Raw genomic sequence first — 15104 nt, 5'->3', positions numbered from 1 at the left:
ATCCGCTGGACCTACGACCTTAAGAAGGTAGCGAGAAGTGGATGGATGAGGAAGGCATGCCGAAGTAGCGTTTGTGGTGGCGCGTTCTCGGGAAGACCTATATCCACACACAAACATGCTGATTGATTGCAACTTAACATAGATAGATAAAAACAATTAGGTATTTCGAATGAATAGCACCTAAGCATAAAATGGTTCACACTGTTTAACTGATAAAAATAAACAACACTATAATTTCAGTAGACAATTGTAGCGACAATAGGTATATACAAGTCTGTAATAACAGCGAATTTAGATAAGAGGAAAGTTGCCCCTCTTGTTATCTTTGACCATAGTTATTTACAGAGATATCAATGAATTTTCCTGTAGTGCGCTCGAACGTGTCTGGAGTGGAGACGACCTCCAGCCCATTGGATTGTTAAGAATGAGAATTGTGATAGGCGGAGGACCGTATACGATAGCTCGATTTCGGTAAGCATTCTTCTGGCCGTGTTCACAAGCAAGCTGATAAATAAATTGGTGAGAACATAAATGATATAAATAGTATTTGTAGAAGAACTGGAGTTAGTAGATATACCTACGATTACAGTTACGTAGAAGAATTCGTGGAATTCCGTGGCACCAATTAATCACAGCTGAAAACTTTTCACCTAAATCTCCTCCATGAGACTGAGGTGATGGGAGATCACCTAAGCTGAAAACCAGAGCCAAGATCTATTTTCAGGTTATACCACATCGTCATCAATCCAACACCAGCCCCTTAATGAGCGTAGCTGTACTTTCGGAATGAGAAGGGTGTAAGCTAGAGTCCACCACGCTGACCAAGTGCAGACTTCACACAGGACATTATAGAGAACTCTCATGCAGGCATCATGCACTATTATCCATAGACAAACGTGAGAGCGCTAACAGCCTAGTGGTTTAGACGCCGGCTTTCTATTCTCAGCGTCAGGAGTTCGGTCCCGGGCACACAGCTGCTCTTCGAAGGTATGTGCGTTTTAAGCAATTAAATAGGACTTGCTTTATCGATGAAGTAAAACATCGTGAGGAAACCTAGATGTCCGAGAGAGCTCCATAATGTTTTCACAAATTCAAATTCAAATTCAAATTCAAATTATTTTTATTCAATTAAACTTTTACAAGTGCTTTTGAATCGTCAAAATAATCTACCACTGGTTCGGAATGCTGTGTGTGAAGTCTGTCAATCCACACTTGGCTAACGTGATACTTGGTCAACCCCATTCATACTAAGAGGAGACCCATCAGAAACTTAAGGTACGTAATTTTCATTCTTTATGTTTTTAGTTTTGTCAACAATTATTATTCATCATTATTTTAGTAAAATAGCTAGGCAGGTAAATCAGATACATTTATTATCATCATCATATACATTTTAATCATATTACATTTCGAGAATATATTATTATTATACGTGATACATAGCTAACTGCATTAAAGTGCAAAATTAAATGAGTTTAACTAGTACCTATTTCTTCCATATAACATATCTGCTTGTTTTCTTTTCAAATCTTTATAGTTTTTATACTTAGATGATGTAAGCTTAGCCGGTTTGACCCTTCCATATTTTTTGTACTCTTCAACATTTATAAAATAATCTTTACTCGTGTTGGTTCGGTGCAAGTCATCGCTTTTGAAGAACCTTATAACTGAATCATAAAGAACTTGCAGGGTGAAAAATAAAATGAAATCAAACACCGAGACCACTGTGAAACCCAACATCAAACTTAACAGCCCTCCGAATGCAGCTGAAACAATGCAAATTCAGTTTAGGTACAAACTCAAACCCATAACAAATAATAATTTGTAATTGAGAATCCACTAACAAATTTTTTGACAATTAGTGGGATGGTACATTTTAGTATAACTGATTCCAGTTATTCTCTCACCTAACATAATGACAAAAGCTGATTTATAAATATTTTGCTACAAAAAATGCATGCAACATATGACGAGGCATATCCTGTTTATATTCGTTATCTCTGTGTTTTTTTAATTGGTACAGTACCTAGTAGAGTGGTAAATTATAAACATAAACCCATATTCCGAGATTACCTATACCTACACAAGGTGTACCAACCGACCTCTAGTAACTATAAGAGGTACCTAAAGTTTGCAAGTTTGTTTCTAGAGGGTAATATCTGGAACTTCTGAATTAATTTCGAAAATTCTTTTACCAGTAGAAAGTTACATTATTCCTGGGTAACAAAGGCTTTATTTTATTTTCGAAACAGTTAAGAGATCCCCACGAAAATTGTAATAAGCTAGCCGTGCGAAGACGGGGTGGGTCTCTAGTTAATCGATATTGCAACTTCAGATTGGAGTACTTGTTAAATTGCACGCATTTCATCATCATCAGATCATTTCATCATCGTCAGATCATCTTTAATTTTGCTGGATAAAAAGTAGCCCTCTATAGAAAACCCTCATAGATAAAAACCAAGTTAATAATCGATTTATTTCATTATTTTGTGAACATATTTTTAATCAAAGAGGCATACCAGAGAGTTTACTAATAAGTTGGTATAGTTTATTAAACCTACTTAATCATTTGGAACTTATTTACTGTACATACCTAAATCGGCCATAATACATACTAATATTATGAATGCGAAAATCTATCTTTCTTACTGTCTGTTTGCTAGATTTTCACGGAAAATCTGTTTAAGCGATTTTGACGAAATTCGGTACAGAGTTAGCTTACATCCCGAGGACGGACACAGGCTACTTTTTATCCCGGAAAATCAAAAAGTAAAGACTGAATTTACGCGGGCTAAGTAAAAATACAATTCACCTAATACATTCTGCCAGTTGAGATAAGCGTCACGGCGATACCTGGTCGCCACCAGATCATTGAAGAAAATGTTCACCACTGAACGGTTCTTCAGGTCAACGTCTTTGCTGAAAGAAATGGCGAGGTCGTCAAAGATTAGTAGAAAGTAGGCATACATTGAAACTGAGTAAATATGCCTTCTACATTACCAAAAGACCCCGAACCTTTTATATGGTAATTGTACTCGTAGTTAGATAATGTTTATGTTATTATATTTAGTTTTCCAACAAAATTTGGAACAATAATATAAATGGCCAATTTTAGCGGTTGAGCACGAATTCGATTATCTGTGTTAGTAAACAGTTGCAAGAACTTTAGCCGATGGGGTACCCCTGTTGGTGTCGCATCATTGTACCTACAGATTAACCAAACCTTTTTTATTAATTCTTTTTTTAGTTTCCGTACTCGGAGTCAAGGGTATAACGGAATCCTATTAAGCCTCCGCTGTCCGTCTGTCCGTCCGTCTGTTTAACAGCAGCAGGTAGGTAGGTATCTCGTGAACCGTAATAGGTTAGAGTTCAAATTTTCACAGAATTGTATTCCTACTCCTGCTGTAACGCAGATAAGTAAAAAAAATCGGATGGTCACTGAGAAAATTTAAAAAAAAAATGTTATTTTTTGTACGATGACTCGGAATCCTATGAGAGAGCTACGTGTGAGAGTCTAACTTGCACTTGGCTGATTTTTCCATAATATTATGCCTTCAACGAGCTTTTTGTTCATGTTATTCCCTTTCTCTATATATTGTACTATAGTATAATAGTAAATATTTATGTAGTATGTATCAATACTTAGTTATTATTTTTTCAAATTAAGTAAGTATGTATATATTACAGAATATTGTTTTTTGTACCTTATTATTATACCACTTTATGAATTCACCTTACTTTCGAGGGAAGCAAGAATAACTTTGTATTAGAGAGATAAGATTTATCTTCGTCTACTTAATTTCATTACATGTAACAATTACTTTAGTGTACAAAAAAAAAATATTTATAGTATATGGATACCCAGTTTGTGTTCGAGTATAGCAAGACAATAATAATATTATAAAGAGGTAAAGTTTTTAAGATTTTTTGTAGGAAGTGCCTTATCCCTGGTACTATTAAACCGATTTTGAAAAACCATCTACCTGAGTAACAAAGACTATATTTCACTTTCTAAAAATTAAAGATCCCTACGAAAATCGTAATAAGCTAGCCGTGCGAAGCTGGGGCGAATCGCTAGTTAATTATTATAGTTAGGTATTCCGCAGAAGGGAAATTCGTAAAGAAGACGTTCTTTGGGTCTTCTTTATGATTTCTATCCATACATTAGGTACTCCTCTTTCTTCATGAATTATATCCATACACTACTCTTCAGTGGTACCAATGAAAATATCAACGAAAATTACTTACTAAAAATCTATTCCGGTGAGAGGCACGCGATCGGATACTGTCCCCATAGCTACTTGTAACGGGTAAGCAAAATATTCACATTCTGGCAAGCATTCCATCAATTTGTTTGGTTCCCCGTCATACTGATCTTCACCAACATCGGATTCATTAAAACTGGTCATATCTGAAATTAAACTACCAATTTAATATATAACAAGTGTAAATTAAAAATTTATAAACCCCCGACAAGTGAAGGTTACAAACTAGAAAGGAGCTGATAACTTTCAATTTTTTTTTTTTCTTGGACTATTCCGCGCCTACGATCCAAAGTATCTGAGTTTTCCAAAACATCATTTTCAAATAAATAATTTGTCAATTGACATAATATTATGAACCTAACGGATATCTAACCTTCTTTTCTACAAGAAAAATAGAAAAGAGCTGATAACTCTTAAACGGCTGAACCAATTTTTTTGGATTATAGCTAAGAACACTCTCGATCAAGCCACCTTTCAAACAAAAAAAAGTAAATTAAAATCGGTTCATTCGTTTAGGCGCTACGATGCCACAGACAGATACACAGATACACAGATACAAAGACACACAGATACACACGTCAAACTTATAACTCCCCTCTTTTTGGGTCGGGGGTTAAGAAGACACTGACTGGCTGGAATATTTCAGCATACAACTCAAGCGTGTAGTAATTCTTCTTATAAGCCTATGGGCCTTATAAGAAAGCTAAGAATCACTCAGCAGGCGATGGAGCGAGTTATGCTTGGAGCTTACAGAAATGAATCAAAATCAAAAGTGAAGACGTTGCTAAACGGGTTGCGAAGGTGAAGTGGCAATGGACAGGGCACATACTCGTAGTTCAAAAAACCGATAGACTGATCTCTTATTTCGTGATTTCGTACCAAAAAACACAATGTTGGAAAACTCCCCCTCACAAACGACATCAAACAAGTCGTAGATATCGTGAGCGTGCGGAAGTCTCTACAACATGAGAACTTTGTCCAGCAATGGACGTCTATTAGGTTGATAATGATGATGATAACGAAAATTCAAACTACTTACATGATACGTTATCATCAAACAACTACATCAAGCAACATAGGGTCTAGAAACATGATATTTTGAAAAAGGTTCTCTCTATCTCTCCACTAACAAACGTTTCTGAGAAATTCTAACAGGACGTTAAAATAAGCTTTTGAAGAGTGCCATAGGCTACTTTGTATCCCAGGAAATCAAAGAGTTATCCTTAAATATAAGGGGACAAAGACGTGTGCATCATTTCGTTATAACAATATGTTGTAGATTTTTTTTTAAAAAACTATTACATACTCATCGCGATTTCCAGGCAGTCGATGTCTTGAAAGTTACAGATTCTATTACGACCTGAAATACAATGAATACAAAGTAGAGTAGATATGTAATTTACCTACTTATTTAAAGTAAAAAATTTGTAGAGGTTGCTATAAAGATTCTACTTTCTTTCAAAATTCAAAATTTATTTATTTTAGGTACGACATCCATACTTCCATACTAATAATATAAATGCGAAAGTGTGTCTGTCTATCTGTCTGTCTGCTACGTTTTCACGGCTCAACCGCTGAACCGATTTTAATGAAAGTTGGTACAGAGTTAGCTTAAATCCCGGGGACGGACATAGGCTACTTTTTATCCCGGAAAATCAAAGAGTTCCTATGGGACTCCTAAGAATCTATACGTTAAACCGATTTATATGGGTACAGGGGTAGCTTATGTCCCGGAAATGAACTTTGGCAACTTTTTATCCCGGAAAAGTAAATAGTTCCCACGGGATTTTAAAATAAACCTAAATCCACGCGGACGGAGTCGCGGGCATCATCTAGTATTTTATAAGTGCGAAATTTCATTGTGGGATTTTTCCCGCAGAATCCTGTGACATGGTGGGTACGGTTTCATCAGAATTCTGCGAGGAAAATCGTGCGGTGAAAATTCGCAAGCAGCGGTTCGGTGTTACAGTCCCAGATAATAATAATGTAGGTATACAATAATACTAAAATATATAGTATAGACATCGAAATATAAATCACTACCCATCACTACCCATATTATGAATATAAAAGGGTTTGTTTGTGGGTTTGTCCTTCAATCACATCGCAACGGAGGAACAGATCGACTTCATTTTTTGTATTGGTATCTTTAAGAGCTGCAGACTGACATAGGCTACTTTTCATCCCGAAAAATCAAAGAGTTCTTACGGGATATTAAAAAACCTAAATCCTCGCGTACAAAGTCGCGGGCTTGAGCTAGTATAGTAGGTATATATTTCGATGACTACCTAGGTATAACTTTCAGCGCAGGACAGGATTATACCTCAAATGACCAAATAAGCTTCAATATTTACCTATATTTGGATAAAAAAATGGCACGCAGTTGCATACTTTTTCCACTATCTGTGCCTTTCGCACAACCATGCAATTGTGGAACGAGTATTGATTGAAATTGGGTATGGTTATCTGAAATTAAGCAATATACCATTATTGAAGTGAAGTGAAATGAGTGGAGCCAAGCTGGGACATCACGGAAAGCCCGTGAAGTTCCAGCTGAAAGAACAAGACAGAAGGTAAGTGGTTTGTTTCTGCCCACGACAGCTTGAACTTCATCAGCATCATCATTGCAGTTCCGTTGTCACCACGACCCATGCAATTGGGTCGAAATATCACCAAATACAAGTGTAAATTAAAAATTTATAACACCCCCGACAAGTGAAGGTTACAGTAACTAGAAAAGAGCTGATAACTTTCGAACGGTTGAACCGATTTTCTTGGATTATAGCTAAGAACACTCTCGATCAAGCCACCTTTCAAATAAAAAAAAACTAAATTAAAATCGGTTCATTAGTTTAAGCGCTACGGTGCCACAGACAGATACACAGATACACAGACACACAGATACACACGTCAAACTTATAACACGCCTCTTTTTGGGTCGGGGGTTAAAAATCATAAAATTAATCGTTGTATGTACCCGTTCTATACATTTAATCACATTATTGGCATAAAAACTAGATAATTTGATTATTTCTCAAGATATTACGACTACCGTGTCTAGATAACGTGGTATCTTCGCACATTTTGCGTCAATGCCCATTACCAAGATACATCATGATAGAAAGATTGAATGACGCACGAGTACCAAACACCTAATCTAAATTCTTCAAACTTTTTTTTTTTATTCAGATACAAGTTGGAATAACTCAATCTCATCTCGTGTCAAGGATGATGCAGTCTAAGGTGGAAGCGAGCTAACATGAAAGGGGTATCATGGCTATTTTTATCAAACCCAAACCCATACCCAAACTCTTTGGTTTCTACACGGCATCGTACCGGAACGCTAAATTGCTTTGCGGCACGGCTTTCCACCAGACCACCTCCCACCAAAAAAATTATAAAATCCCAATTTTTTTTCCAAATAAGACCACAGCGCCAGGGAGGTCATTACCTATTGCTTACCTATTAAGTTTGGCAGTTATTGAAATGGGTTTGTTTGTTTATCGGTTTATCTGCTCCCTCGTAGCTACCAAACTACTTTTCCGTTACCATCGTCTTTATGTTCTAAGTTCGATTATAGAGAAAATACAATATGTCGGATATGACGGACAAAATAATGTATTTAATCAGAAAAAAATAAGCTCTAGATTCTAGATAATTGTATCGAGTTTGATTAGTTTCCGAAATATTAGGTATCCATATAGTTGGTACCAAACTGATTTTTCGGCTACTTCCACATGTCCGATTGAGTTGAAATTTTACAAACACTTGTGATTTTTGGATGACTGAGATAGATGTGTGAGGGATTGGAACTCTGTAACGGCATATCAGAGATATCAAGACCGAAACACCTCGGTCGGGCACCAAGCTCTCCAGCCCTCGTTTTCCAAATATAAATACGGCAGAAATGTAAATGCGGCCCATGTAATATAATATACTGTAAATAATATGTGAGCAGCCTTTATTATTATTTACTAGCTGATGCCCGCGACTTCGTTCGCGTGGATGTAGTTTTTTAAAAATCCCGTGGGAACTCTTTTATTTTCCGGGATAAAAAGTAGCCTATGTGCTAATCCAGGGTATAATCTATCTCCATTCTAAATTTCAGCCCAATCCTTCCAGTAGTTTTTGCGTGAAGGAGTAACAAACATACACACACACACACACACATACAAACTTTCTCCTTTATAATATTAGTGTGATATTAGTGTGATTTATACGCTGCTACATATTTGACATTCGAATTGGAAGTTTGCTTTGTTTTAATAAATACCTACATTGCAAAAACACAATGGCACGAGCCCGATAATAGAAATGGAAAATAGCAACCGAAACTACTGGTATATGGCAGGATAGTCGAATTCGGACTTATACATATGTATTAACTAGCTTTTTCCAGCAACTTCATCCGCATGGACTACACAAACTTCTAACCCCTATTTCAGCCCTTAGGAGTTGAATTAAAAATATCCTTTCTTCGCAGATGTTTACGTTATAATAGCTATCTCCATGCCAAATTTCAGCCTAATCCCTATGGCAGTTTGAGCTATGTGTTAATACATCAGTCAATCACTCAGCTTTTCCTTTTATAGACACAGATTTAATGAGTTACACTAGGTATTTGACTTTAAAAATGCATTCTTCGCTTATTCATTAAGTGACCCGAATCAAAAGACTGAGATAAATCGAAGACTGAAAATGTTTTTCCCAACTCTGGGACATATCAGTCTTTAAACTATGGTTTTAAATAAATAAACAAGTGAGCCAAAGAGGCACCGTAATAAGAAGTTGTGGAGAAATCGGGGGAAATCTTTACCTAATCTTATGATAGTACCTACCGGTTTGATTAGATTAGCGATTATTGAATTCAAATCTTTGCAAAATATGCGTGTCATTGGTCGAATTTACGCAAGATAGGGAGTTGTATTTATCTACAATTTACAATAGGCACAAGCAAAGTCCTTGGACTTTATGTTGCATAATTCACATATTACGAGTATTAGATATGCGCCTTAAAATTGTAGATCAATGACCATTGACCATACCAAATATTGTAAACGTTACTTCATACTTAATATGTATTTTTATTTATATAATAATATAATAAGTACCTACCTATCAGATTTTTGCTTGGTTACCGAAGTAAGAAAAAAAAGGTTATTTTAATTCATTCTGTACCATAGACTTCTGCAACGTAACATCTACTTTTATCCAAAATTTGAGATTCCATGATGTTTACTTTATTTTTTAACCATTCTTTGAAAAAACGGGAGAGTTTTGATAAATTGGTTAACGTTACTCCTAATAAATATTACCCGATGCCCTGGTAAATGTAGGTAAGTAGGTACCTAGAAAAGTAGTTTGAATAGGTTTATCAACGTTTTTTTAAGTTTTTGCTTTGTTAATTATAATATTTATCAGATAATTAATTTTAATAATCGTACCAGGTGTTTCAATATTATCTATAAGGTATACCTACCTAATAAGCTTCAATAATAAGAAAATACTGCGAATCATATCGGAACACTTTTTCTTTATTTCGTTCATTTTCTTTATATAATTTATTTAATTAGTGACAATGAACGTCTCTTAGGTATATTGAGAAAATAATTTTCATTCTATATAGGCATATCTATCTTCATCATATATCTTCTCTTCTCTAGGTATCACTAATTATTATTAGAAATTACAGACACTTTGTTATAATTTACTTAAAAATTAAAGATAGGACGAGAAAGTCTTAATTCCTAAATACATAAACCCATAGGTACGTAGTATTTAAGCACAACAATTACACACACGGTGACAATATAATATTTTCTGACGATAATCTATAGTCTATACAACTGGCTGCTATGGCTGTATTCCGTGGCGTATGAAAGTCCTTACAAGAGACCTATATATCCAATGTTTATCGGTAGTTGATGATGATGACAGACAGAATAGATTTTTCAAAATTTCAAAATTCATGGAAGAGAAGCTGCGGGTATTCATTAGTGTATTGCTAATAGCAACAAGGTCTTTAAGAACTATTTACTTATATCTACGAAAAGCCGATAATAATCAAGTTAGGTATAATAAGAACATCAGAACAATTTACGTCATTGCTATCTTACATCTTAGATCTGTCCGATCACCTTGTTTGATGAATTTCAATTCGCAAAGATAAAATAAAGATTCTTTAGTTACCTTTAAGAAAATAGTAGTTTTGAGATTGCAATCGAGGGCTGAGTTATATTCATCATCACCAACAACCAATCGCTGGCTCACTACTGAGCACGGGTCTCCTCTCAGAACGCAAAAGGTTTGGCCGTAGTCCACCAAGCTGGCCAAGGGCAGATTGACAGAATTCATATGCACTCGTTTGAGAACATTATGGAGGACTCTCAGACATGCAGGTTAGTTCACGATGTTTTCCTTCATTATTGAAGCAAGTGATATTTAATTCTTTAAACGCGCATAGCTTCAAAAAGTTAGAGGTGTGTGCCCGGATCGAGCCCCCGACCTCCTGAATAGGAGGTGGACGTCTTAACCACTAGGCTAGCCTGCCTCAACTTATCCATACTAATATTATAAATGCGAAAGTGTGTCTGTCTGTCTGTTGGTCTGCTACCTTTTCACGGCCCAACAGAAATTTGGTATAGGGTTAACTTATGTCCCGGGGACGGACATAGGCTACTTTGATCCCGGAAAATCAAAGAGTTCCCGCGGGATTCCTAAAGACCCATCCACTTAACCGATTTGTATGAAATTTGGTACCGAAGTAGCTTGCGTCCCCGTAATCGAAATAGGCAACTTTTTATCCTGGACAATCAAATAGTTCCCACGGGATCTATAAAAATCTAAATCCACGCGGACGAAGTCGCGGGTATCCTCTAGTGTTGGAATATTTTAAAAAATTGGCCCTTGATCATGGCTAATATCCTTTTAAACAAAAAAAGTACTTCGTCGGTATAGTAGCACTGTCGTTCGTGGACGGAAAAGGATTTGATGCCGGCCGTAGCGTACGTCCGCTCCGCTGACACGGCGATGACCAATTCGGCTGACGGATCGACCATGCGCATCGGCGAATCCGGATCCGGGACGTTGTATGCGTTGTCGACGATCACCTATCGCAAGTAAAAAATTTTTAAATTTACAGACTAGCACTTAGCTGCAATAAATCCTGTGTCTATGGTGCCTATTCACTATTAGTTTGAATTAGGAACGAGGAAGCAAATCGCATAGGTGTCTATGGAATTTTAACTGGAATGTAGACCTGATGTAATAATTAGATTAGAATTACCCATAGATACCTGGTTTTTGCAGATCAAGATACCTACTGCAGTTAATTTGAATTAAGTTCATAGAACAGAATTAAGTTAAAGCAGCAGTGAACGGGTCATGCTTTTGCAGACTTATGGTAACTGGGTTCTTGGTCAAACGCGTACTTGAGTGGAGACCGCGTACTAAGAAAAGTAGGCGAGAACTGAGTGGGTATGAAAACTGATTGATAGATGGATACATAAAGTTGCATAGTAAATAAAAGCTCTGCTCCTATTTAGAACTCACGAGTGACCCGAGCGAAGCGAAGCTAGTACTGTAGTAATCCGTAGGATCCGTTTTGGCGATTACCGTCAAAGCCGTTTGATAGCCGCATGAAGCTACGCGTCTTGGCGTCGGAAAGCGAAATACTGTTAATCTGCAAAAAATACTGGACATTTGACAACTAAGAAGACCTAAACAAACTATGTACATTAAAAATGGGAAGAGTTTACCAATTATACCGAAAATTGGACCCAGTTATACCAGAATGACAAGCAGTGATAGCCTAGTGGTTAAGAGGTTCGGCCTCCTAGACGGGAGTCATGGCCGGGGGCACGCACCTTTAATTTTTTGAAAACATCGTAGGAAAACCTGTATGCCTGAAAGTTCTACATAGAGTCCTAAAAGGTGTGTGAAGTCTGCCAATCCGCTTATGACGCAATCAATTGATGATGATGATGGGTATTTTTTAAACAGGAGAATGTTATCAAAACGTACGATGCGTGATATCCGTTAAGGAGTTAGGTCTGCTACCTATGCTATCACCTGTCACTAAGCTATAAGTAACCGCTTAAAAAATATACGTAACTCATTTTCGACGTCGTCAATCGCATAATAATTAAATGTGCAACACAGGTTGATCGCCATGAATATGCGCCTGAAGATTTGGTCGCAGCGGTATATCGTGTTCTTCCACATACAGCGTTCCATCAGGTTGCTGCACGAAAGGGCTGGGGACAGCTAAAATTGAAAAGTTTCCAGTTTATTTAATTGATTTAAATCGGGTAATTCCCATTGTTCTATTAACTCTAAGCTAACTTCTGATTAACTTAATGTTATAACAGACACTTTTATCAATGATAATATTTAATGCCCGCGACTTCGTCCGCGTGGATTTAGGTTTTTATAAATTCCGTGGGAGCAAGTTCCGCGCCAGCTATCTCTATATCCATCAAAATCTGTTAAGCGGAGCCGTGAAAAGCTAGCAGACAGACAGACGCACTTTATAATATTGGTATGAATTAATAAGACAAAGAAATACCTAATCTTTAAATGACTTAATATGTATGACATGATTCAAATCGTTACTGTATAATACTCACTTTTTTGAATAAATCCTCCATACTTATTTTATTTTGGTCCAAAACTTTTTGAAGTACCTGGAGGTGCTTCTTCTGCTCGGGTTGGGCTTTGTTTAAAGAATGCAAGAACGGTACTAGTTTAAGGGTGTTGAACACGAAATCCGCCGTTACATTTTCAGGCAAGGATGGCCTAATAAAAAGTATATGAAATTAAAATTAGAGGAGAGAGATGAGAGTGATTGAGATTGCATGAGTGAGATTGCCACATGCCACGTTAAGAGAGCTTGCATAAAGAAGCAGGTTTCCAGTACCTACCGACAGGTCGGTGCGGTGCTTTCCTCCTCTATTTTTAACCTCCGACCCAAAAAGTGGGGTGTTATAAGTTTAACGTGTGCATCTGTGTATCTGTGTTCTGTCTGTGGCATCGTAGCTCCTAAACTAATGAACCGATTTTAATTTAGTTTTTTTTTGTTTGAAAGGTGGCTTGATCGAGAGTGTTCTTAGCTATAATCCAAGAAAATCGGCTCAGCCGTTTGAAAGTTATCACTCTTTTCTAGTTATTACTGTAACCTTCACTTGTCGGGGGTGTTATAAATTTTTAATTTACATTAGTAAGGTAATCAGTAAGCACTCAAATCTTGGGTAAGTATTGAATGTAGCTAATACTAACAATTCTAGGGAGAATTTTCGAGCAGCTTTCCGGGATACAATGTTCAGATCACATATTGTAACTGCTGGAAAAGGAATATCCCAAATGACGCCTTGTGTCGTCTCTACCACCTGTAAATATTATTATTATTATAAATATTTATTAACTATGACGGTCAAAAGAATATTAATGGAAAAACATTTCACTTCCCATAATATTTTTATTTTCAAACTGTGCTTTGGATTTCATTGTAAAGAGAAGTGGGTGTGGACTCATGTAGAGGGTAATAAGGTAGATAAATACCTACTGCAGCCGGCAGCGACTTCGGTGTTTAGATATCTTTAGTAAATGAGTACCTAACTACATTCATTAAGTACTTATATGTATTATACTCACCGTCACTATAGGATTCCTGGCGTACCACCTGTACGCAGTTACCACGAGGAAAATGGCGCAAATGATGCTGATCACAACGGTAACTGCCCACACACTCCTGGCGAAATAACACAACATTACAACGAAAACTGCCATATACCCCGTCCAAAATAATCTGCTTCCATCGACTGCAACACCGCCCACCACGTGAGATTGCAGTTCAAGGGCTACAAGTAGCTTGTAAATTGTATCTAAACGGTAGAATTTGTCTAACTATAGTGTACCTATGTCCTGTAAGTGTTGTTATCCTTTTCTGCATGGAACATTATAAAAACCGGTCAAGTGCAAGTGGGGCTCACACGCGAAGTGTTCCGTACTCGTAAAAGACCCACTATGTACTTTTTAATATTTATTAATTTGTATGGCGGCTAGTTTGAAATTTATCATCTTATTTTTTATGGTTCCTTATTAGTAAGCCTCCGCTGTCCATTTGTCCGTACGTCTGTCTATTAGCAAGCTATATCTCGTGAACCGTTAATAGGTAAAGAGTTGAAATTTTAACAGAATGTGTGGGTAGGTATTTTTATTGCCGCTATAACAAATAAGAAAATGACCGCTATGAAGATTTAAAAAAAAAAAAAGTGTTATTTCTTGTGCGGATGGTGCGGAAGCCTTCGTGTATAAGTCCTTGTACTTGACCAATTTTTATTATTTTTTTTGTTATACCATAAAAATCAGGTAGAATGTACGTAGAATTTCGGGTGCAGTAGTAGACACCTAGTCATTGGACCCGAGGTTTTAGTACCACAAGTTTAGCATAATTTCGCATACAAACCTTTCAGCCACACTCAGCCCCTCCATAGTGATATACTTAAACCCATGAAGATCAGTCCTTTTGCAAAACTCTTTGAACTTCAGCGCGCAGAAGCCACTACGCGTCAACCGCGGCGCCTGATCAACCGGCTTACTTTTTTTTAGATTATACTTCATTTTGAGTTCTCCTTGTTACCTGGAATTATAACGAGGGATCTAATTCAAGCCAACATCATCTAGAGCTGCCAGCTATACCTATGTGTTGAAAACAATATTTCGTACTTACAATAATTTACGGTTTAAAAGTAAAGTACCTACATCTATCTATATCTATATACTAATAAATAAAATTGGAGTGTCTGTCTGTAATTTCGAAATAATTACCTCATATTAAGC

The 15104-nt window shown here is 36.7% G+C and overlaps 1 protein-coding gene across 2 annotated transcripts; it reads right to left on the bottom strand.

Moving 5' to 3' along the window:
* Positions 1 to 1443: 1443 nt before the first annotated feature.
* LOC123880554 (sodium channel protein Nach-like) lies at positions 1444 to 14898 on the bottom strand. 2 transcript variants are annotated; one of them, XM_045928731.1, is made up of 12 exons: positions 14731 to 14898; positions 13917 to 14013; positions 13542 to 13651; positions 12893 to 13061; positions 12379 to 12530; positions 11817 to 11946; positions 11210 to 11374; positions 6620 to 6731; positions 5572 to 5625; positions 4249 to 4411; positions 2813 to 2919; positions 1444 to 1766 (listed from the first exon to the last, which is right to left on the bottom strand). In XM_045928731.1, exons 1-12 carry the CDS (start codon positions 14883 to 14885, stop codon positions 1480 to 1482), a joined length of 1701 nt encoding a protein of 566 aa, XP_045784687.1. In that variant the 5' UTR covers positions 14886 to 14898; the 3' UTR covers positions 1444 to 1479. The 2 variants fall into 2 exon arrangements, with proteins under 2 accessions (XP_045784687.1, XP_045784688.1); XM_045928732.1 differs by having other exon boundaries at positions 11880 to 11946.
* Positions 14899 to 15104: the final 206 nt, after the last annotated feature.

The sequence above is a fragment of the Maniola jurtina genome, chromosome Z, assembly GCF_905333055.1.
Source record: "Maniola jurtina chromosome Z, ilManJurt1.1, whole genome shotgun sequence".
NCBI lineage: Eukaryota > Metazoa > Arthropoda > Insecta > Lepidoptera > Nymphalidae > Maniola > Maniola jurtina.
Note: the sequence above shows the minus strand (reverse complement) of the source record. Positions and strands in the feature narration are given on the sequence as shown.